Raw genomic sequence first — 20,335 nt, 5'->3', positions numbered from 1 at the left:
GACAATCACCTAATGGATATCTACACCAAGTTTGAACATTCGACACCAAGTTTGTTTGAACATTCTACACCAAGTCTGAACATTCTACACCAAGTCTGAACATTTTACCTCGATTAATAGCCGGGTTCTTATGTTCTAAATTCTTGACCAATCCAATCGCTTACATTATCCTAAATTTGACCAGCCAATCACATATCGCCACTTTGCCTAACCAGTCAAGGTATTGATGAAATGAAACTATAATCTGAGTTTCAGTCTCAAGCAATACAATTGCTTATCTGTGCTTAAAGATGCATTATGTAAGATTTAGATAAAGAGCTGGACGTTATTGCTATAATAGTTCAAAAATAAATAATGAAAAATGAATATATTGAAAATGTCATTCAAATTACTTAATTCTGAGCAAATATGACTTAGTCTCGATGTTTAATCTATATATATATTTGTGACTGTCGTTTGTCTGTCTGCCTGTCTGTTCGGGGTTGGCGGCTACACTAGGTCTGCCCCGAGTCTGAAATTTGGGGTATAGGGATAGCTCGGACCGGGGAGTAACATAGGCCAGGTGGTGTTAGTCTACCACTTCCGGTTTCGGAGTTATGACCCCCGAGCGAAGTCTGTCTGTTCGGGGTTGGCGGCTAAACTAGGTCTGCCCCGAGTCTGAAATTTGGGGTATAGGGGTAGCTCGGACCGGGGAGAAACATAGGCCAGGTGGCGTTAGTCTACCACTTCCGGTTTCGGAGTTATGACCCCCGAGCGAAGCCGGTCTGTTCGGGGTTGGCGGCTACACTAGGTCTGCCCCGAGTCTGAAATTTGGGGTATAGGGGTAGCTCGGACCGGGGAGTAACATAGGCCAGGTGGCGTTAGTCTACCACTTCCGGCTTTGGAGTTATGACTCCCGAGCGAAGCCGGGTATCCTGCTAGTTCCATATAAATCTCAGCCATCTGATGGTCTACAGAGTTGATTATAGGCCTGTTAAGCTAATCCATGTCTACATAACAATTAATATGATATTTAAAACCAAAAGAAAGACCTGACTGTAATAGGCTGATTTAGCTCTTACAGAATGCATCTTTAACCTTAGTGGAAAATGGTCATCGTCAGACTCCGTAAAGTCATTCACATAATTAAACACATACATCAAGTTTAAAGTTTGTTCCAACGACTCGACCAATCAGACTGAAGTCTATATTTAACCTCAGTAGAATATTTTTATTGGTGAATAGAAAGTGTCCACCTAGTTTCACACATCTAACACAAAGAGAATCGAAGTTGTCGAGCTCCAAAGTCTAATGGACGTGAAGAGTATTTAACTGACTGTAAATATAGTTCTGTTAGGTGTGGTCATTATAGAGACTCGTCTGTAATTTGTAAAGATAAGATTATATTAAAGTATTGTGGAGATATGAATATAGTTTATAATAATGATTCACATTTCGGTGATCCATATCCAAGGCATTGCTTCAATTAATTTACACGTTATGTACGAAATAGCTTCTTCTCACATTGTCTAGAATATCTTATATAGGTAACAAACTGTAGTAGTACTGTTGTATGCAAATTCAGGTAACAAAAAGAGAGAGAGAAATGGGGTTTAACGTCCTCATGACACAAACTAGGTCATTTCGGGACTAACATATGGTTTAATTTTATTTCAATAATTCGCTTGCGCGTAGGGGTCTTTAGCAGTAGGAGGAAACCGGAGGACCCGGAGAAAACCCACGAGGTTGGACAGGCGACCCTACTCCTTGCCATGTACAACCGGGGATTCGAAACCACGCCAGTTGACTCAATGACAGGCTTTATGATACAGCACGCACGTGCTAACCATTCGGCCACCCAACCCCCTTCAGGTAAAAAACTGCAGTGGTACTGTTGTATGTAAATATAGGTAACAAACTGTAGAACTACTGTTGTATGTAAATATATGTAACGAACTGTAGTAGTACTGTTTTGTATAAATATAGGTAACAAACTGCAGCTTGTTCAATCGGTTCGAATGATACACTAAATCGAGGTCCTGTGTACACATTGGCGTGCACGTAAAAGATCAGTTGGCAGTTGGAATTCGATATAAGAGTAGGCCAGAGTGCCGCTGTCCGGGCAAAATTCACTGATAGCATACTGTATGGCGTGTGCCCGTCTCCATTAGCCCAGTCGAAGCATAACAGTAAGAAGTTAAAACCCATTTCGTTTTAGGGAATTAAGTGCTTACCATACTTTATAGGTATACTACCGGTAATTGTTTCATGAGCCACATCCCCAAGCCACGTTGAATACCAAACTTAATTATAAGTTAGGATTATATATACATAATGGGTATCATTGAATTTAGTCAAGACAATCACCTAATGGATATCTACACCAAGTTTGAACATTCTAGTTTGAAATTCTACACCAAGTTTGAACATTTTACACCAAGTCTGAACATTCTACCTCGATTAATAGTAGGGTGGTTATGTTCTAAATTCTTGACCAATCCAATCGCTTACATTATCCTACTTAGCCTAAGTAGAAAATTCTCACCGAACTTAGTCAAGGTGTTAATGTATAGCCGAGGTACAGCCCTCTCACTCTTTCAGAATCGATGTTTCCTTGTTTCAAAGTCTGAACCTATCGAATTGCTTATATTTAGTTAACTTTAGTGGCAAATGGTCATCATCGGACTCCGTCAAGGTATGTTAATAACACAAACACCACGTCAAGACATTCACCTAATAAACGTCAACCCCAATAGGAACGTTTTTAAATTCCATAAATTTGACCAGCCAATCACATATCACCACTTAGTCTAAGCAGTCAAGGTATTGATGTAATGAAACTATAATCTGAGTTTCAGTCTAAACCAATCTAATTGCTTATCTGTGCTTAAAGATGCATTATGTAAGATTTATATAAAGAGCTGGACGTTCCTGCTATAATAGTTTAAAAATAAATAATGAAAAATGAATATATTGAAAATGTCATTCAAATTACTTAATTCTGAGCAAGTATGACTTAGTCTCGATGTTTAATTCCATTTAAATCTCAGCCATCTGATGGTCTACAGAGTTGATTATAGGCCTGTTAAGCTAATTCATGTCTACATAATAATTAATATGATATTTAAAACCAAAAGAAAGACCTGACTGTAATAGGCTGATTAAGCTCTTACAGAATGCATCTTTAACCTTAGTGGAAAATGGTCATCGTCAGACTCCGTAAAGTCATTCACATAATTAAACACATACATCAAGTTTAAAGTGTGTTCCAACGACTCGACCAATCAGACTGAAGTCTATATTTAACCTCAGTAGAATATGTTTATTGGTGAATAGAAAGTGTCCACCAAGTTTCACACATCTAACTTACAGTGAACACTTTCACCTCTCTCACTCAAACATAACGGAAGTTATCGAGCTCTACAGTCAAATTGCCTATTGCTCCAATTAAGCTGAACAGAACATGCCCATGATCGAACTTAGTCAACGTATTGATGTAATAAATCTATAGACCCGAGTTTTATCATTCTCACTTAATTAGAATTAAAGTTATCATTTCCCAAAGCATCAATCAATCATACTAATTGACCTAAGCAGAGTGTGATTTTTGATCTACATCAAGGCATTCACTTCATAAATATCTACACCATGTTTAAACAGTCTACCTCAATTAGAAGGGGGAGGAAGGCTGGCTCTGTACACAAACCAAACAAAACCGAAAACACAAACCTGCCGTCACGACACAAACTACACGGACATGCAAGCATTCAGTGCCCATAATATGTATTGCTTAATAGATTGTCAAACCATTAAAATACAACGATAGGAAACCATTCTAGATGAGACAGATCCTACGGATTTTCCGACGTGGCCCCCGTGGTCAGTGACACAGGACGGAGAGTCTGGCAAGGACAGTATCTAATCGTGCATGTAAAATAAACCTTAACGGTTGGAATTCAAAGTAAGAGTTGGCAGTGGCGCCAGGATCCGGGCAAAATTTCCCGTATGGCGCATTGTATGGTACGAAGGCCCATTAGTGCCAAACAAAAAAAAATATTAATCCGTTTGAACGAGTTAGTATCTCGTTTGAACGAATTAGTATCTCTTTTGAACGAATTAATTATCTCGTTTGAACGAATTAGTAATTCGTTTGAACGAATTAGTATCTCGTTTGAACGAATAAGTATCTCGTTTGAACGAATTAATTATCTCGTTTGAACGAATTAGTATCTCGTTTGAACGAATTAATTATCTCGTTTCAACGAATTAATCTCGTTTCAACGAATTAATTATCTCGTTTGAACGAATTAGTATCTCGTTTGAACGAATTAGTATCTCGTTTGAACGAATTAGTATCTCGTTCGAACGAATTAGTATCTCGTTCGAACGAATTAGTATCTCGTTTGAACGAATTAATTATCTCGTTTGGACGAATTAATTATCTCGTTTGAACGAATTAATTATCTCGTTTGAACGAATTAATATTTCGATTGTAGCCTACAGAAGCATGGAAGGGACATGCAGGAATTGTGTTTCAAATAAAGATAATATGCTTTATTGCGCGTAGGTTCTTTACTATTTCTGACGTTAGCGCCAGAAGAAGGAACTACTCTTGTGAAAAGGGGAATTAGTATAGAATACCGTGGAAATTATACAATTTGTTAGCCTGGGTTACCAAAAACATTGCAGTGAAGTCATTGTTTATGTCATGTATATGCTTAAACAGGCATTACGACAGGTATATGTATGATATTGTAAGGACGTGGATTTGAAATGCACCCAATTAAGGAATAAAATGGTAGATTGTGCCTTAGCTGAATTTTCACTAGCTCAGTGAACAGCACTACGGGTATACGATTGCTTGTCAGCGATGTTTACATATTAAGGATTAATGTTATTGTTGCCAGATGAACTTATTTCCAGTGTTGATTGCCTTGGAAGAGGATTTAGGTGAGTTTCTAAGATAGACGGGTGAGGTGGGAGTGTTAAAAGGGATGAGACGTGCAATGTGGGCAATGTTTCGGCACAATTACTACGCTTGCTTCGTTTAGCATACTGCTACTGCATTCCACGGGTTTTTCGTGTCATCCACAGTTTTTTTGTCATCCCGCCCATCCGAAGACTACAGACTGTCCTAACAAGACTCGCGCCATTAAAGTAGACGTCCCAAATTAGTTGTTTCTTCTACTCCCCCAACCCATCCCTCTATCTTAGAAACTCACTTTAGGTGCAGCGTTCGACACTATCGGCCACTAAATACTTTTTAGCAGACTAGAAAATCTGGTCGATATCACAGGAAATGTGCTATTTGGCTTCAATCTTACCTTCAAAACAGGAGTCAGCAAATAATAATAGGGGAACGCTCTCAGACCCAGTCTCGTTGTCCATTGGAGTTCCCCAAGGATCAGCTCTGGGTCCTTATTATTTTTGCTATAACTGCTTCAACTTGGACCTCTTAACCGAAGACAAAATGTTCAATGCTGTTGACACTCAGTTGTATTGTTCGTTTGGTATTTCTAACCCTGGATCATTGCGAGAATCAATACATAAAATAGAAACATGTTTGACTGATATTCGCCTATGGATGTCTGTCAACAAACTTAAAGTAAATGATGAAAAAACTGAATTTTTGTTTATGTATCCTAAATCTCAGATAAAAAAAAACACATTAGAGAAATTCCTGGTTTAAAAGTCGGAAACTACACCATCTATCTAACAAAGGAAACTAAAAATCTGGGATATATGATGGATGAAATAATGTCATCCTCTCCGCAAATCAACCAGATAATAAGAAAGGTTTAGTGACAACATTTCCGCAAAAGTAGTGTCATCGCTAGTGCTATCTCAACTTGATTTTGCAACCGGACTGCTAGCAGGAGCACCAACATATTGTTTAAAACATCACGAGGTTTCTAAAAATAATGCAGCTCGTTTAGTCACTCGATCTAAAAAATCAGATCACATCACCAATAAACTTATACAACTCTATTGGTTGTTGAAGACAGAATTGACTATAAAATTCTGACAACTATCCATAAAGCCATGTTTTCTGTCACTGCACTGATTTCGTTTCCCAGTTATAATAAATTGTATGGAAAATACCCTTTACCAGTTCGTGGTGCATATTTATGGAATGAGCTTCCCGACAGATGCACACGACATCTCTATTTTCAAGTTTTAAGTCAATTTTTAACTTCTGGTTTCTCTTATTATTGTTCAATGTACCTATTTATAACACTGTCACAATTTGTTTTCTCATTTGTAATTTGTATGCTTGATAACGACCAGTGAATTCTTGTCGAAACGTCGTGTGTATATAATATAGAGATTGTTATCCATAGAACTGTGTTGTGTTATATTATGTTCAATCGCCAAATGCCATTCACGGATTATAAAGACGCATCTGTTTAGCAAATATTTGTGAAAGAACAGTAGTTGAACTCACTGTGAAGCGCTTAGAAATGACCAGCGGACATAACTGAGCGCGATATAAGACGATTTCCTTCTTCTTCTTATTATTATTATTATTGTTATTATCAGACAGAAGTCTTTACTTAGCCCCATTAGAAAAAGACTATTGGTGAATAGAAAGTATCCACCAAGTTTCACACCTCTAACACAAATAGAATCGAAGTTGTCGAGCACCAAAGTCTTGCAGTAATTCAAGTTGCTTATTGCTCTGCTTACACTTAACAGTTTCACCCCGTTCACTCAAATATAATCGAAGATATCGAGCTCTATATCTTCAATGACAATATTTCGGAAGCTCGGAAAGCTTTCAGAAAAGCTGAAAGACAATTTATTTCAAGTGACCGTCTTGAGATTGACCAAGACATTCTTAACTCCGAGAAGAAGAAATACAGTGAACTTGTTGAAAACACTAAAGTTGAACACCACAAAGATCAGATTGAAAATGCTGACTCAAAGGGTCTTTTCAAGATTGTTGATGATATGATTGGTCAGAAAACTGCTGTGAATGATGTCATCCCTGAATCGGCAACTTCAAAGCAAGCCGCAGCTGACATGCTGTCCACATTTTTCATAGAAAAGGTAGATAAGTTATGCGAAAAGTTCACTTCCTCTGTGCCTGTCCAGCAAGAGAAGACTTGTACATCCACACTTGACACTTTTGAATCAGTTTCTGTAGACGAGGTAAAGAAGTTGATCATGAACGCCCCAAACAAGTCTTGTGGACTTGACCCGGCTCCTACACAACTAGTAAAGAAACATGTGGACTGCATTGCCCCCTACATTACTGCTCTCATAAATGAATCACTTAAAACTGGGTCAGTACCCAACTCCTTTAAGACCACCCTGGTCCGTCCTCTATTGAAGAAACCTGGACTTGAACCAATCTTGAAAAACTTTCGACCCGTTTCCAACCTACCGACCGTTCATGTTCAAAATACTTGAAAAAGTTGTGATGAAACGTTTACATAAATATCTATCTGATAACTCATTATACACCGATAGACAATCTGCCTACCGGCCCAATCATAGCTGCGAAACAGTTCTTCTTCATATGAACAATGATATTACCACTGCTCTTGATTCTAGAAGTCATGTATTGCTCTCTCTACTCGATTTGAGTGCTGCATTCGACACCCTAGATCATGATACATTGTTGAGTAGACTGACGAACCGCTTCGGCCTGTCTGGGACAGTTTTGAACTGGTTTACGTCATACCTGAGTGGTAGGACCCAATCTGTTGTCGTTAATGATGATAATTTTTCTTCGAAAGAAGTATTGATACGTGGTGTTCCCCAGGGTACCGTTTTGGGCCCGGCCTTGTTTACGTTGTATACCCCTCCCATTGAAGAGATCATCACCAAGCACAATCTAAATGCCATGATCTATGCAGATGACAGTCAGCTCTATTTAGTATGTAAAGATCCGTAAGTTTCAGTTCAATCGTTAGAGACTTGCATTAATGAAATCAGAGCCTGGATGTTTGACAACAAACTTGTTTTGAATGACTCCAAAACCGAAGTAATTCATTTCCAGTCACGTTTTGGTGACTCCGTTCCCAGTCAGTCTGTTCGAGTTGGTAACGAGCCTATTCTAACAGTGTTCGTAATCTTGGTGTAGTTTTCGATTCCGACTGTTCACTAGAAAGTTTCATAAAGCAAACTTGTCAGAGTGTGTCTTTTGCACTATTCAAGATCGGTCGCATTAGTCGTTTGTTAAGTCAAGAGACAACAGAAAAGTTAGTACATGCCCTAGTAACATCGAGATTGGACTACTGTAACAGTTTGTATCATAACCTTGGCAAAACTCAGTTGAAAAAGTTGCGAAGTCTACAAAATTCTGCTGCGAGATTGGTTACTAGAACCAGAAAACGCGAGTCTATCTCACCCGTTTTGTTCAGATTACATTGGCTCTCAGTAGTTGGAAGTATTGAGTTCAAAGTGTTACTGACTATATTTAAGATTGTGAACGATATGGCACCGTCATATCTCTGCAAACTCGTCGACATCAGGCGCCCACAAAAAGTCACCCGTTTTACCCAAGCACCATCACTTGCCTACCCCAAAGGTCGAGCGAACAATAAATTTTACGGTGACCGAATCTTTTCACGATATGCCCCTATATTATGGAATAGACTGCCATGCGAAATTAGAGCCGTGATGAACATTGAAACTTTCAAAAAACTAATCAAAACTCTTCTTTTCCAACGCCATTTCGGATATTAACGCGCGTAGCTTATTGTAATTTTATTGAAGTTTTTATCTTATAGTTACTCTTTTACATATCTTATTACAGTTTTACTTAAATTTCCTCTTATGTAGTTTTATTATCTGTAACAATCTTCTTTTAATTTTTATATTTGGTAAAGCGCGTAGCTTATTGCAATTTTACTGAAGTTTTCCTCTTATGTAGTTTTATTATCTGTAAAGATCTTATTTTAAATATATATATATATTTTTTTTTTTGTAAAGCGCGTTGAAAATGTGCCATGCTTTTTACTGTGTAAATTGTTATGTTTTAGAATGCGCTATATAAGAATGAATCATATTATTATTATTATTATCTAAATTCAAATTGCCTATTGCTCCAATTAAGCTGAACAGAACATGTTCATGTTCGAACTTATTCAACGTATTGATTTAATAAATCTATAGACCAAATTTTTATCATTCTCACTTAATTAGAATTAAAGTTATCGTCTCCCAAAGCACCAATCAATCATATCGCTTGACCTAAGCAGAGTGTGATCGATCATCTTTGGTCTACATCAAGGCATTCACTTCATAATTATATACACCATGTTTAAACATTCTACCTCAATTAGAAGAGGGAGCTCTGCACACAAACCAAACACAACCGAAACACAAACCTACAGTCCCGACAAAAACTACTCGGACATTGCAAGCAATAAACAACAAACATCAAATCACATGAATGGATTCAGTCGCCATATGGAGAGTCTGGCAAGGACAGTATATAATCGTGCATGTAAACTAAACCTTAACGGTTGGAATTCAAAGTAAGAGTATAGGCAGTAGCACCAGGGTCCGGGAAAAATTTCCCGTATGCCGCATTGTACGGCGTGCAGCGTTAAACCCTATTTTATTTCTAAGCACGGGTGATTCTTGATAGCCATTTAATTATATTTTGTCCGCAGTTGTAACTTTGGTAGGAGGATCCAATTCTGTGGAAGGACGAGTGATGGTATGGCACAACGGCTCATTTGGAAGAGTTTGTCCTGATGGTTTTGGACAGAAAGAAGCTCATGTAGTGTGTCGTCAATTAGGATTTAACAAGTATGAATCTCCAATGTCTTCCAATTCTATATAAAAGATAACGATAATTTTACCACTACATCTTTTAATTAAATTCACCCCATTCAATTCGTTACTTACATATATTTTGAACTTTGATGATCATAACTGATTTTTTTATATGTTGGTTTGTTATATCGGTCAAAAACCAGTAGATAAAACCAATGTGGGATATAACTGATTTCGTGTTCAACAGTCGACAGATAAAAACATTTCTACTCAATCCATTGTATGTATTATCCTTCTATATAATCTTTCCTGATATTAAAGATACATTATGGGAGATTCGATAACGAGTTGACAGTTATCACTATAATAGTTAAAAACTAGATAATATAAAGGCAATTTGCTGAAAATTTCATTTAAATTGATCCACTATGCACCGAGAACTAAGCCCTTGAAATTTCCGCCTAGCCTCGATCATCATTATTACAGTCAGTACAAGCAGCATAGTCTCGATTATCCATTTAATTGTTAAATCGTAAAGGAAAGTAATGCAGTAAATCTAGAGTTGATTATGGTTTAGATAGGTTAATTAATGTCTAATTAATAATTGAGATAGCATTTCAGGCCTAAAGAAAGACCTGCAATAGACAAATTTAGCTCTTGCATAATGTATGTTTAATGTTAATATTATAATCAACATTTTGTTTATAATCTTTCTATTTAGCAATGAAGGCGTTGATCCTGATATTAATGTTGATTTTGGTAAAGGGTCAGGTCCCATTCTGGTGTCGAATATTAATTGTAAAGGAAATGAGTCATCTTTATCCAACTGCAAACATCCAGATTTTAGAATCGGAGAATGCAGTGGTGCACCTGATGCCTCGGTCGTTTGTAAATGTAAGTCTATAGAAACAGTAACCAGTCATTCTTACAGGACATATATTAACAATATGTTTGTATATCGGTCCTTTAATTTAAACTAAAGATATTACAAGACTCGTGGTAAAGTTAGATTGATCACTACATACACATGAAGTCGATGACCTTGTTCAGAAAAAATAATTAAACGATCGAGACAATTTGTTAATAGCCCCTGCATTTTAACATACACGAAAGGGGTTTTAGTTTATAATTTTTGATATCTATGATCGTCCTTCGTCATTTAGTAACGTGGCCTATATGAAGTCCGGATTTCAATCTTAACGAATCTGTTTGGATAAGATGAAAAAACGGAGAGATCAAATAACATACATGATACATTGTACATTAATCAGTCAGTAGTTACACACCTGGGTTATGTGTAGGGTATTCCTAGTTTGTGTCGAGTTATGTATCCGTATAATAGACGATATTGACTTTCAGACTTATTTACAAAGGGAAATTATAAAGTTACCGTAGAAAAGTTTTGAAAAAAATCATGTTCAAGTAAGAATTAATATTGGAATAACCCATTTGTGTTTTCCTTAGCCCTCCGTCGATATTTTTAGTTAGATTTTGGCAATATGTTCTCTGACAGTCAGTCAACCGGTTATTTCAGTTGTTACGTTGCGACTAGTAAATGGATCAGGATCACATGAAGGAAGAGTTGAGGTGTTTGATAGAAGAGAATGGAAAACAGTTTGTGACGGATTCTGGGACGATAAAGGAGCATCTGTTGTTTGTAGACAACTAGGATATAGTGGGTAAATATACGACGCGGAATAATATATACACTTTATACAATAAAACAATCTTAATAGAGTATCTGGTGCTGTACTTGAATTAAAATATTGCCATATTTGGCTGTAATAAATGTTATTGTATTTGTGCGAATTAGTACACGAATATATAGTTATGTATTAATTCAGTGTAGTTTTGTTTGCATTGAATAGTTGAACGTATAATAATATTTTTATATTTTTAGGACAGGAGCAATAAGTAAACACAGAGCCTACTTTGGAGAGGGACGTGGGAATATAGTAGCCTGGGTATACTGTACTGGACGTGAAGAGTATTTAACTGAATGTAGATATAGTCGTTATTCTGTTGGCGGGTGTTCTCATACTGGAGACGCGTCTGTAATATGTAATGGTAAGATTATATTAAAGTATAGTTTATAATAATGATTCACATTTCGGTGATCCATATCCAAGGCATTGCTTCAATTAACTTACACGTTATGTACGAAACAGCTTCTTCTCACATTGTCTAGAACATCTAAAAATATTCTCATATAGGTAACAAACTGTAGTAATATACTGTTGTATGTAAATATAGGTAACAAACTGTAGTAGTGCACGGTTGTATGTAAATATAGGTAACAAACTAGTAGTTCAGTTGTATGTAAATATAGGTAACAAATTTTATGTATTTGCGTGCATCCGTGCACCTAAATTGCATACGTCACTCTACTCACCCAAAATCTTTAGTATAAAAAAACCTTGTCAACTTATCATGTTTGAAGAAATGGTTTTTTTTACCCTTATTCTTTTGTGAGTTTAATAAAGGGTTGGTCATTCTTGCTATAATAATTCAAAAATAGATGATGAAAAAAAGAAAATATTGAAAATTTCAGTCAAATTACTTCATTTTCAGCCAAGTTATCAGTGTTTGTAGTTATGACAAGATGTGTTCACAGTGGTAACCAGGGCACTGGTATAATCGGGACTTAGCCTCGCTTTTCCATTTTTAAATTAAATTTATAAATGGCGAAACCTTTTAATCTAGTTAATATCCCGAGTATCCGATGCCATCGAGAGTCGATTATTTTCTTGTTTTGTTAAAAAAATGTCTAATTAATAGTTTATATAACATTTCTGGGGTAAAAGGCAATAGGCAGATTTAGCTCTTGCATAATGTATGTTTAATATACGTACACCTAAATTTCTTACGTCACATAGTAGGTCTCAAAATAAGTGCTCACTGCAGTCTGTCTCAGATTAAATGAATTAATGAGGTAAACAATGCCAAAATAAAGGGAAAAATTTTGTGTGAATCCGTGCACCTAAATTGCAACGGTATAGTATAAAATAACCTAGTCAACTTGTCATGTTTGAAAAATAAAAAATGTTAGTATTAGAAATTGAGAGAGCCTGTATTATTGATTGTCATACCAATAACAATAGTCGAACAAATGGTACGAAGTTATCGGAAGCATAGTTTGTTTCAGAAATACGTAAAAAATCTTTAAATTATGAAATGTAAAGGCGATCTTTTGAACTTAAGAATTTTTTCTTGTTGCTTATTTAATCCCATTAGAAATTAAAACGTATTTTACTCATGTTGTAAGTATTTCCTAACCATCGGAATTCTGCAAAACCTTTCCCTAGACCCCAAAGTCCAGTAAATGGCATTTAGAGACCAAGTAAGCGCCCCCTTGAGACAAAGTCCGCTCAGGCCCAGTCCCAAAAAATTAAAAGTTCAGTTACATAATCTATTATGTCATTATTCTTCAACTCCTCTGTCTTATACAATCTCATCACTATCATATTCACAGTTACATTGAATCGCCCAGTTAGTAGTACCACTAGTGAGTGGGGCGACAGACTGTAGAATTGTTATTTCTACTCTAAAAAAAACACAGGCGAAATGGACGGACGGGGCTCAAGATTCTGTTCCATAACTTATCCCCTCGTGAAGGAGAATTTGGTCCCATTTGTCATGACATTGATTAAAATTTTTCAGGCCCAGTCCCCAAAAATTAAAAGGTCAGTTACATATCTGAAATTGTTTCGGGTCTGCGCCCCTAGATTCTATTATGACATAATTTTTTCACTCCTGTGGTCTTAGCACTATCATTTTCACGCTTATAGAGAGAGAGAAATGGGGTTTAACGTCCACTCGACACAAACTAGGTCATTTCGGGACTAACATATGGTTTAATCTTATTTCAATAATTCGCTTGCGCGTAGGGGTCTTTAGCAGTGGGAGGAAACCGGAGGATCCGGCGAAAACCCACGAGGTTGGACAGGCGACCCTACTCTTGTCACGTACAACCGGGGATTCGAAACCACGCCAGTTGACTTAATGACAGATTTTCTGATACAGCGCGCGCACGCTAACCATTCAGCCACCAAACCTTCACGCTTATAGTGAAATGCCCAGTTCGCAGTACCACTGGTGCGTGGGTCGTGGGGCGTCAGACTGTACAAATGTTGTGACAACTCTTGCAAAACAGGCGGAATTGACAGGGGCAGATTTCGAGATTCTGTCCCATTGACTCCCATTTCTGGTTCTCTCGTTCACAAGAATTTGCTCCCAGCAATGACCTCAAATGCCAGATATTGGTTTAATTTTTCCCATGTTGCCCAGTGTTAGAGCCACTGCCCCTAAGGTTCACATAAATTTATTAACAAAATCAATAACAATCATCATTATTATATGACATAAACTCTATGTCAACTTGAATAAAACGATTCGCGAACAACTATATAGGCAATACGATCTGTGTTCTACCGGGAAGCCCAGTGTTATAACCAATATGTTGTTGACATTCATTGTGGGGTGTGTTTGTGGATTGCGCCCTGGATTTGGAACCACCCCGCTCCACCCACCCCCTATTCCCAGCTTTTCTATTAACTCCTAGAAAACTGTCATCTGTGGTGCTTGGTCCCTGACTGCGTCACTCGTATTAGGGACATGTGCATCAGTCTTTTCCTTAACACCCCCCTCCCCCCAACAAAATCTTTATGTAACCCCTGCATCCTATAGAATCAAACTTTTCTTATTTCAGTGTTTCAACCAATCTACTGTTCATCGTAAGAGTCCGTCAAGGCATTCACCTAATCAACACCCACTGACACACCCACACACACACCACACACACACACACACGTTCCAATTTCACCATTTTATTGGTGAAATGAAAGCACCCACTAAGTTTCTCACTCAAATAGAATCGCAGTTATCGAGCCCCACTTTAGTAAATATATATATATATAATAAATATAATTATATATGATTAAATAACTCGGTGAGTAAGACGCTGGCTTGGTAACCTGGAGGTTCCGGGTTCTCTCTTGATGTTGGCCGAGAAAGCTCCTAGAGATTTTACCGTCGTAGTTGTCCCCATGTCAGCAGTACCTTGATGGACGACCTGACAGGGCAGTATCTAGTTGTTCGCATGGGACGTGCATGAAGAACGCCCTTGACAATTGAAATTCAAATAAGAATAGGCAGAGGCACCAATTTCCCTGACATGTCACACTGTATGGCTTTTGCCCGTCGTCATTAGCCAGTCGGTGGAGAAAGCCTTTCTAAGCTCGGGCGGTCCTTGATAACCATATTAACTTATATTTTGTCAACAGATGTTACATTGATAGGAGGCTCCAATGCTATGGAAGGACGAGTGATGGTATGGCACAACGGTTCATTTAAAGGAGTTTGCCGTGATGGTTTTGGACAAGAAGAAGCTCGTGTAGCGTGCCGTAATTTAGGATTTAACAAGTATGAATCCGTAATGTATTCCAATTCTGTATAACAGATAACGATAATTTTAACACAACGTCTTTAGTCAAATTCACCCAAATCAATTCGTTAATTATATTCTCGGCATTGATCAGGATCAATTGATTTTATGTGTTGGTTTGTTATATCGGTGAAAAGTCAGTAGATTAAACCAATGTGGGGCATTGATTGCGTGTTCATCAGTTGACAGTCTACTGAATCTTTCGGAACGAAACTGTAATGATATACATCGTGCCAATGTGTGTATTATCTTTCTATTTAATAGCAATGAAGATGTTAATCCTGATATAGCGACCCTGATATTAATGTTGAATTTATAATCTCTACCGTCTGTATCAACTTTCTATTTAATAGCTATGTCGGTGATCCTGATAATAATGTTGATTTGTGAATCTCTACTTTGTGTATCATCTTTCTATTTAACAGTGATGGTGGTGATCCTGATATTAATGTTGATTTTGGTAAAGGGTCAGGCCCTGTTCTGGTATCTAATATTAATTGTAAAGGAAATGAGTTATCTCTAAGTGCTTGCAAACATCCAGCATTTAGATTCGGAGAATGCGGTTGCACACCGGACTTCTCGGTCGTATGTAAATGTAAGTCTATAACACAAATCATTGGATTACATTTAGGTTTTAAAATGTCACTAGTCATTCTCAGAGGACATCTACGCTCGTAAGTTATAAAATATTTTAACACTCTGTTTGTATATCTTTAATTTAAACTAAAGAAATTACAAAACTGTGGCAAAGTAAGATTATTTCCAAAACGGATGATATCGATGACCTTGTTCTTAAGTATACGCGATCGATAAGATTTAATAATAGCCAATAATACAAACCAATCAGTCTAAATCAACACTTCATTTTGAAATACATCAAAGCGGTTAAGTTTATTATTTTTGATATTTTAGATCTGCTTTCGTCGTTTATTAACCTGGCCTTTAAAGGGGAGGACCAACGATTTTCATCAAGGTTTCCATAAATCTTAAATATGTATTTATATAGAATCCACGTGATGTTTATAATATCCTATATACAGCCCATTTGATCAGAATTTTGGCCAAAAGACGACGCATGGACAAAATACAGCCAGCAAACTTATGTCAAATCTGTATGCTTACTACAGAGACCAGTGAGCGTGTTGAACCAACTACACCACTTCCTGTTTAATAAAAATTAATTTCTCGCTTACGAAAACTTTTTTGCTGGTTTTACAGAGGGGATTAATTATCAATATATATTTAAGATTTATGGAAACCTTGTTGAAAATCCTTGGTCTTCCCCTTTAAGTAACCGCCGAGATCGTTGGGATATATACATATATTTTAACATGTCAAGAAAGTCCACAAGCTTACACGGAGAGCGGTCATTTTGTCAGACAGTGAGGGCCAGATTTTCACGAAATTCAAGCCAAACCTTCATTATGGTGCAACGGTTATATATTTTAATGGTTATTAAAATCAAATAAAAATTGTGACATCTAGAGAGTTCACAGGCTAAATAACCCTGGAAGTGGCGGTCCGTTATGCGCAACATACGTTTTAAGTTTCTTCAAAATCTGATAAAAATTGACACCTCTGATCTCGTGTGGCTAAACGCTAAAAATGTGTGGCTAAACGCTAAAAACGTGAATTTTCGAACAATCAGGGACCATAACCCATGAAATTACGGTCCGATACATCCCAATATCGAGATCTGTTGGATATAAACTTATATTCCAAGTTTCGTCAAAATCGGATTAAAATTGTGACCTGTGGAGTTCCCACAAATACAATGTGAACGGACGGGTGGGCGGACGGAGAGGGGGTGACAACATAGTTCCCAGTTTTAGAGAGATAACTGCTCAAGATATGGAGACCAGTTATTTTTTTTTATTTTTTTATTTTTTTTGCTGTTTTATTAGACACATACCACTGTAAATGTTGACGTTTATGAATGATTCGACTCCCTTTTCAAACTCTTATGCCAAATTACATGAATCACTTGTTTTATGAAATTGCTTACAAGACGTAAAACTAGTTTACGGAGACGTTCTGTAAAATTTAACAGCCATTTTTGTTACTGTTATTTTACAGTAATGTTTTACAGTGCACCTGGGTAATGTGTAGGGTTGGGGCGAGTTAGATCATAAAGTCTGTAATTTAGTCAAGTGGCGTCGTTACGATTCCTAGTTTGTGACGAGTTATGTACACATATGATAAACTACATGTACACGTGTACAATGTTTGTTACAGTGCACCTGGGTAATGTGTAGGGTTGGGGCGAGTTAGATCATAAAGTCTGTAATTTAGTCAAGTGGCGTCGTTACGATTCCTAGTTTGTGACGAGTTATGTACACATATGATAAACTACATGTACACGTGTACAATGTTTGGGTCATATTTATAAATGCTAAAAGATAACGACTGCCAGACTTATTTTCAAAAGGAAATTATAATGTTATCGGGCCAATTGCTACGATGTATTAGAACAAAAACATTTTGAACTTAATCATTTTCAAGTAAGAATTAACATTTCCATATAAGTATAACTGTTGCGTTTTCTTTAGAGCTCAGTCGACATTTTGAGTTAGATTTGGGTAATATTATATCTAATGGTCAGTCTACCGGTTATTTTAGTTGTTCCGTTGAGACTAGTAAATGGATCAGGACCACATGAAGGAAGAGTTGAGGTGTTTGATAAAAGAGAATGGAAAACAGTTTGTGATTATGGATGGGACGATAAAGAAGCATCTGTTGTTTGTAGACAACTAGGATATAATGGGTAAATATACGACATGGAATAATATATACACTTTATACAATAAAACAATCTTAATACAGTAATTGATGAAGTGCTTGAATTCAAATATTGTCATATTTGGCTGTAATAAATGTTATTATTTGTGTGAATTAGTAGAGGAATATATAGTTAACTATAGAATATTAATTCAACGTATATTGTTATTTATTAACTATATAATATTATTTAGTTTAGGTTTGTCTACATTGAATAGATGGGTAATAAAAGATTATATATATATATATATATTTGCCTCACTATTGAAAACAGAAAAAATCTATAAACTTTTTAGATGTAACAGTTATAGTGCCAAATAATGGCGAATTAAAAACTGACCTATATTACAAACCAACAGATACACACCAATACTTGACATACGATTAAAACATAGACTTAACATTAGTTTCAACATATAACCCAACTCAAGAAATAGCCAGTGATGTAATAAATAAACATACTCATTTATTAAGAAATAGTAAAAAATGTCTGAAATATGGGATACCAAAAAGATTATAAATTCTTATAAACAACCCCCAAATTTACGACGAATACTTACTTTTTCAAAATTTGGGTCTGAAGTCACAGAATCGAGTGTCACAAAGTGTGGGGACAATAGATGTAAAACTTGTGACAACATTATTGAACGGAAAACAGTAAAAATTAATGAAAATGTAAATTTTAAAGTAAATCAATCTATGACCTGTAAAAGTAAAAATATATGATATGTCCAGGTTGTAATGAAAAGTATATAGGCAAACCTGAATCACAACTCAACATAAGGATGAACCTACACAGATCCCACATTGCTAATCCCAAACACAGAATGATTCCACTAAGCGAACACTTAGATACATGTGGAAAGGGTTAATTTAGGGTTTTCCCTTATGTAAACTCAACTGGTCGGATAATAATTTGCTAGAAAATAAAGAACGGCACCCTAAATTAAATGCTGCATAATTTTATATGGTATTTGATTTTCTAAAATATTTATATTTGATATTATTATTGTCATGTACATAATATTATGTATTAATAACGCCATTACGTCATGTAATTGTTTACTATCTCATTATTAAATGTCTGATCCCCGTAGTGGGTAAAAGCGCTAGCTAAGATGAAATTAGCTATTTCTTTCTAAAAACCTTATCCAAAATACTAAGATTTGAATGGAAAAATCTGTATTTAAATTACATTTACATATTTGCCAATATCTTTCGGCCGTACGGCGTCTTCAGGGCTGTATACAAAAGACAATAACGTCGCTTAGTTACATAATAGCGCGACATTAATAAGGGGAAATAACTCCAGTATGACCCAATCAAGTTGTAATTTTATAATCAAAATAATGTTCATTTCAATCGCCGGTTCCGTCTAGGAGAAATAACAATATAAGTCTGATATCATCTGGATATCTGTGGTAAAGGAAAGTTCAAAGTCGCGCCAATATATAAGTTAAATTTCATAAATGAACAAATATTGGAAGTCAAAGAGAACTGACTTCTAGAGCAGGGAGGCAGAGAAATGGGGTTTAACGTCCACTCAACACAAACTGGGTCATTTCGGGACTAACATATGGTTCAATTTTATTTCAATAATTCGCTTGCGCGTAGGAGTCTTTAGCAGTGGGAGGACCCGGAGAAAACCCACGAGGTTGGACTTTAGAGTAGGCACTCAGGACACAAAGGTAGAACTGCAACAAATACATTACAGATTTATGGGAAGGGTGCGCTTACTCGTCAGCTAAACACGACTAAAGCCGAATGATCAGAGTCGGCCACACTGACCTCCTGCCTAGGTGAATTGTGAGTCAAGGCAATGTGTTGCAGAGAGAAAGGCCTCGCGAAACAAATGCTCGCTCAATGACCAGGATTCCACCGACACAGGTCGCAACGCACGTCAAACACGTTGCCCCATTACATGGATCCTTTTAGTCGCATGCCATGACACGCAGGACATACGAAGGGTGTATTCTTCTTACACCGGGGGGGGGGGGGGGGTGCGTGATAAAAGAGAATGGAAAACAGTTTGTGATTATTATTGGTACGATAATGCTACATCTGTGGTTTGCAGACAACTAGGATGTAGCGGGTAAAAATACAACGTGAAATAATATACGCTCTAGCATATGCAACAATCTTAATACAGTGCTTGAATTATATTATTGCCATTTTTTGCTGCAATAAATGTTATTGTATTTGTGCGAATTAGTACACGAATATATAGTTTTGTATTAATTCAGTGTAGTTTTGTTTACAATGAATAGTTGAACGTATAATAATATTTTTATATTTTTAGGACAGGAGCAATAAGTAAACGCCGCGCCTACTTTGGAGAGGGACGTGGGAATAAAGTAACCTGGGTACGATGTAATGGACGTGAAGAGTATTTTACTGACTGTA

The 20,335-nt window shown here is 36.7% G+C and overlaps 1 protein-coding gene across 1 annotated transcript in view; it reads left to right on the top strand.

Annotated features, from left to right (window-relative positions):
- Nucleotides 1-20,334, top strand: part of LOC126810128 (scavenger receptor cysteine-rich domain superfamily protein-like) — a gene marked incomplete at its 3' end in the record, with an annotated part of 61,370 nt that extends 41,036 nt beyond the window's left edge. Inside the window, exons 8-11 of the mRNA XM_056098647.1 lie at nt 14,994-15,132; nt 15,580-15,749; nt 17,774-17,918; nt 20,232-20,334. Of these exons, the coding sequence (XP_055954622.1) occupies nt 14,994-15,132; nt 15,580-15,749; nt 17,774-17,918; nt 20,232-20,334 (557 nt within the window). The remainder of the gene's footprint in view (nt 1-14,993; nt 15,133-15,579; nt 15,750-17,773; nt 17,919-20,231) is intronic.
- Between the last annotated feature and the right edge of the window lies 1 nt (nt 20,335).

This window comes from Patella vulgata, chromosome 2 (assembly GCF_932274485.2).
Source record: "Patella vulgata chromosome 2, xgPatVulg1.2, whole genome shotgun sequence".
NCBI classification, from domain to species: Eukaryota; Metazoa; Mollusca; class Gastropoda; family Patellidae; genus Patella; species Patella vulgata.
Note: the sequence above shows the minus strand (reverse complement) of the source record. Positions and strands in the feature narration are given on the sequence as shown.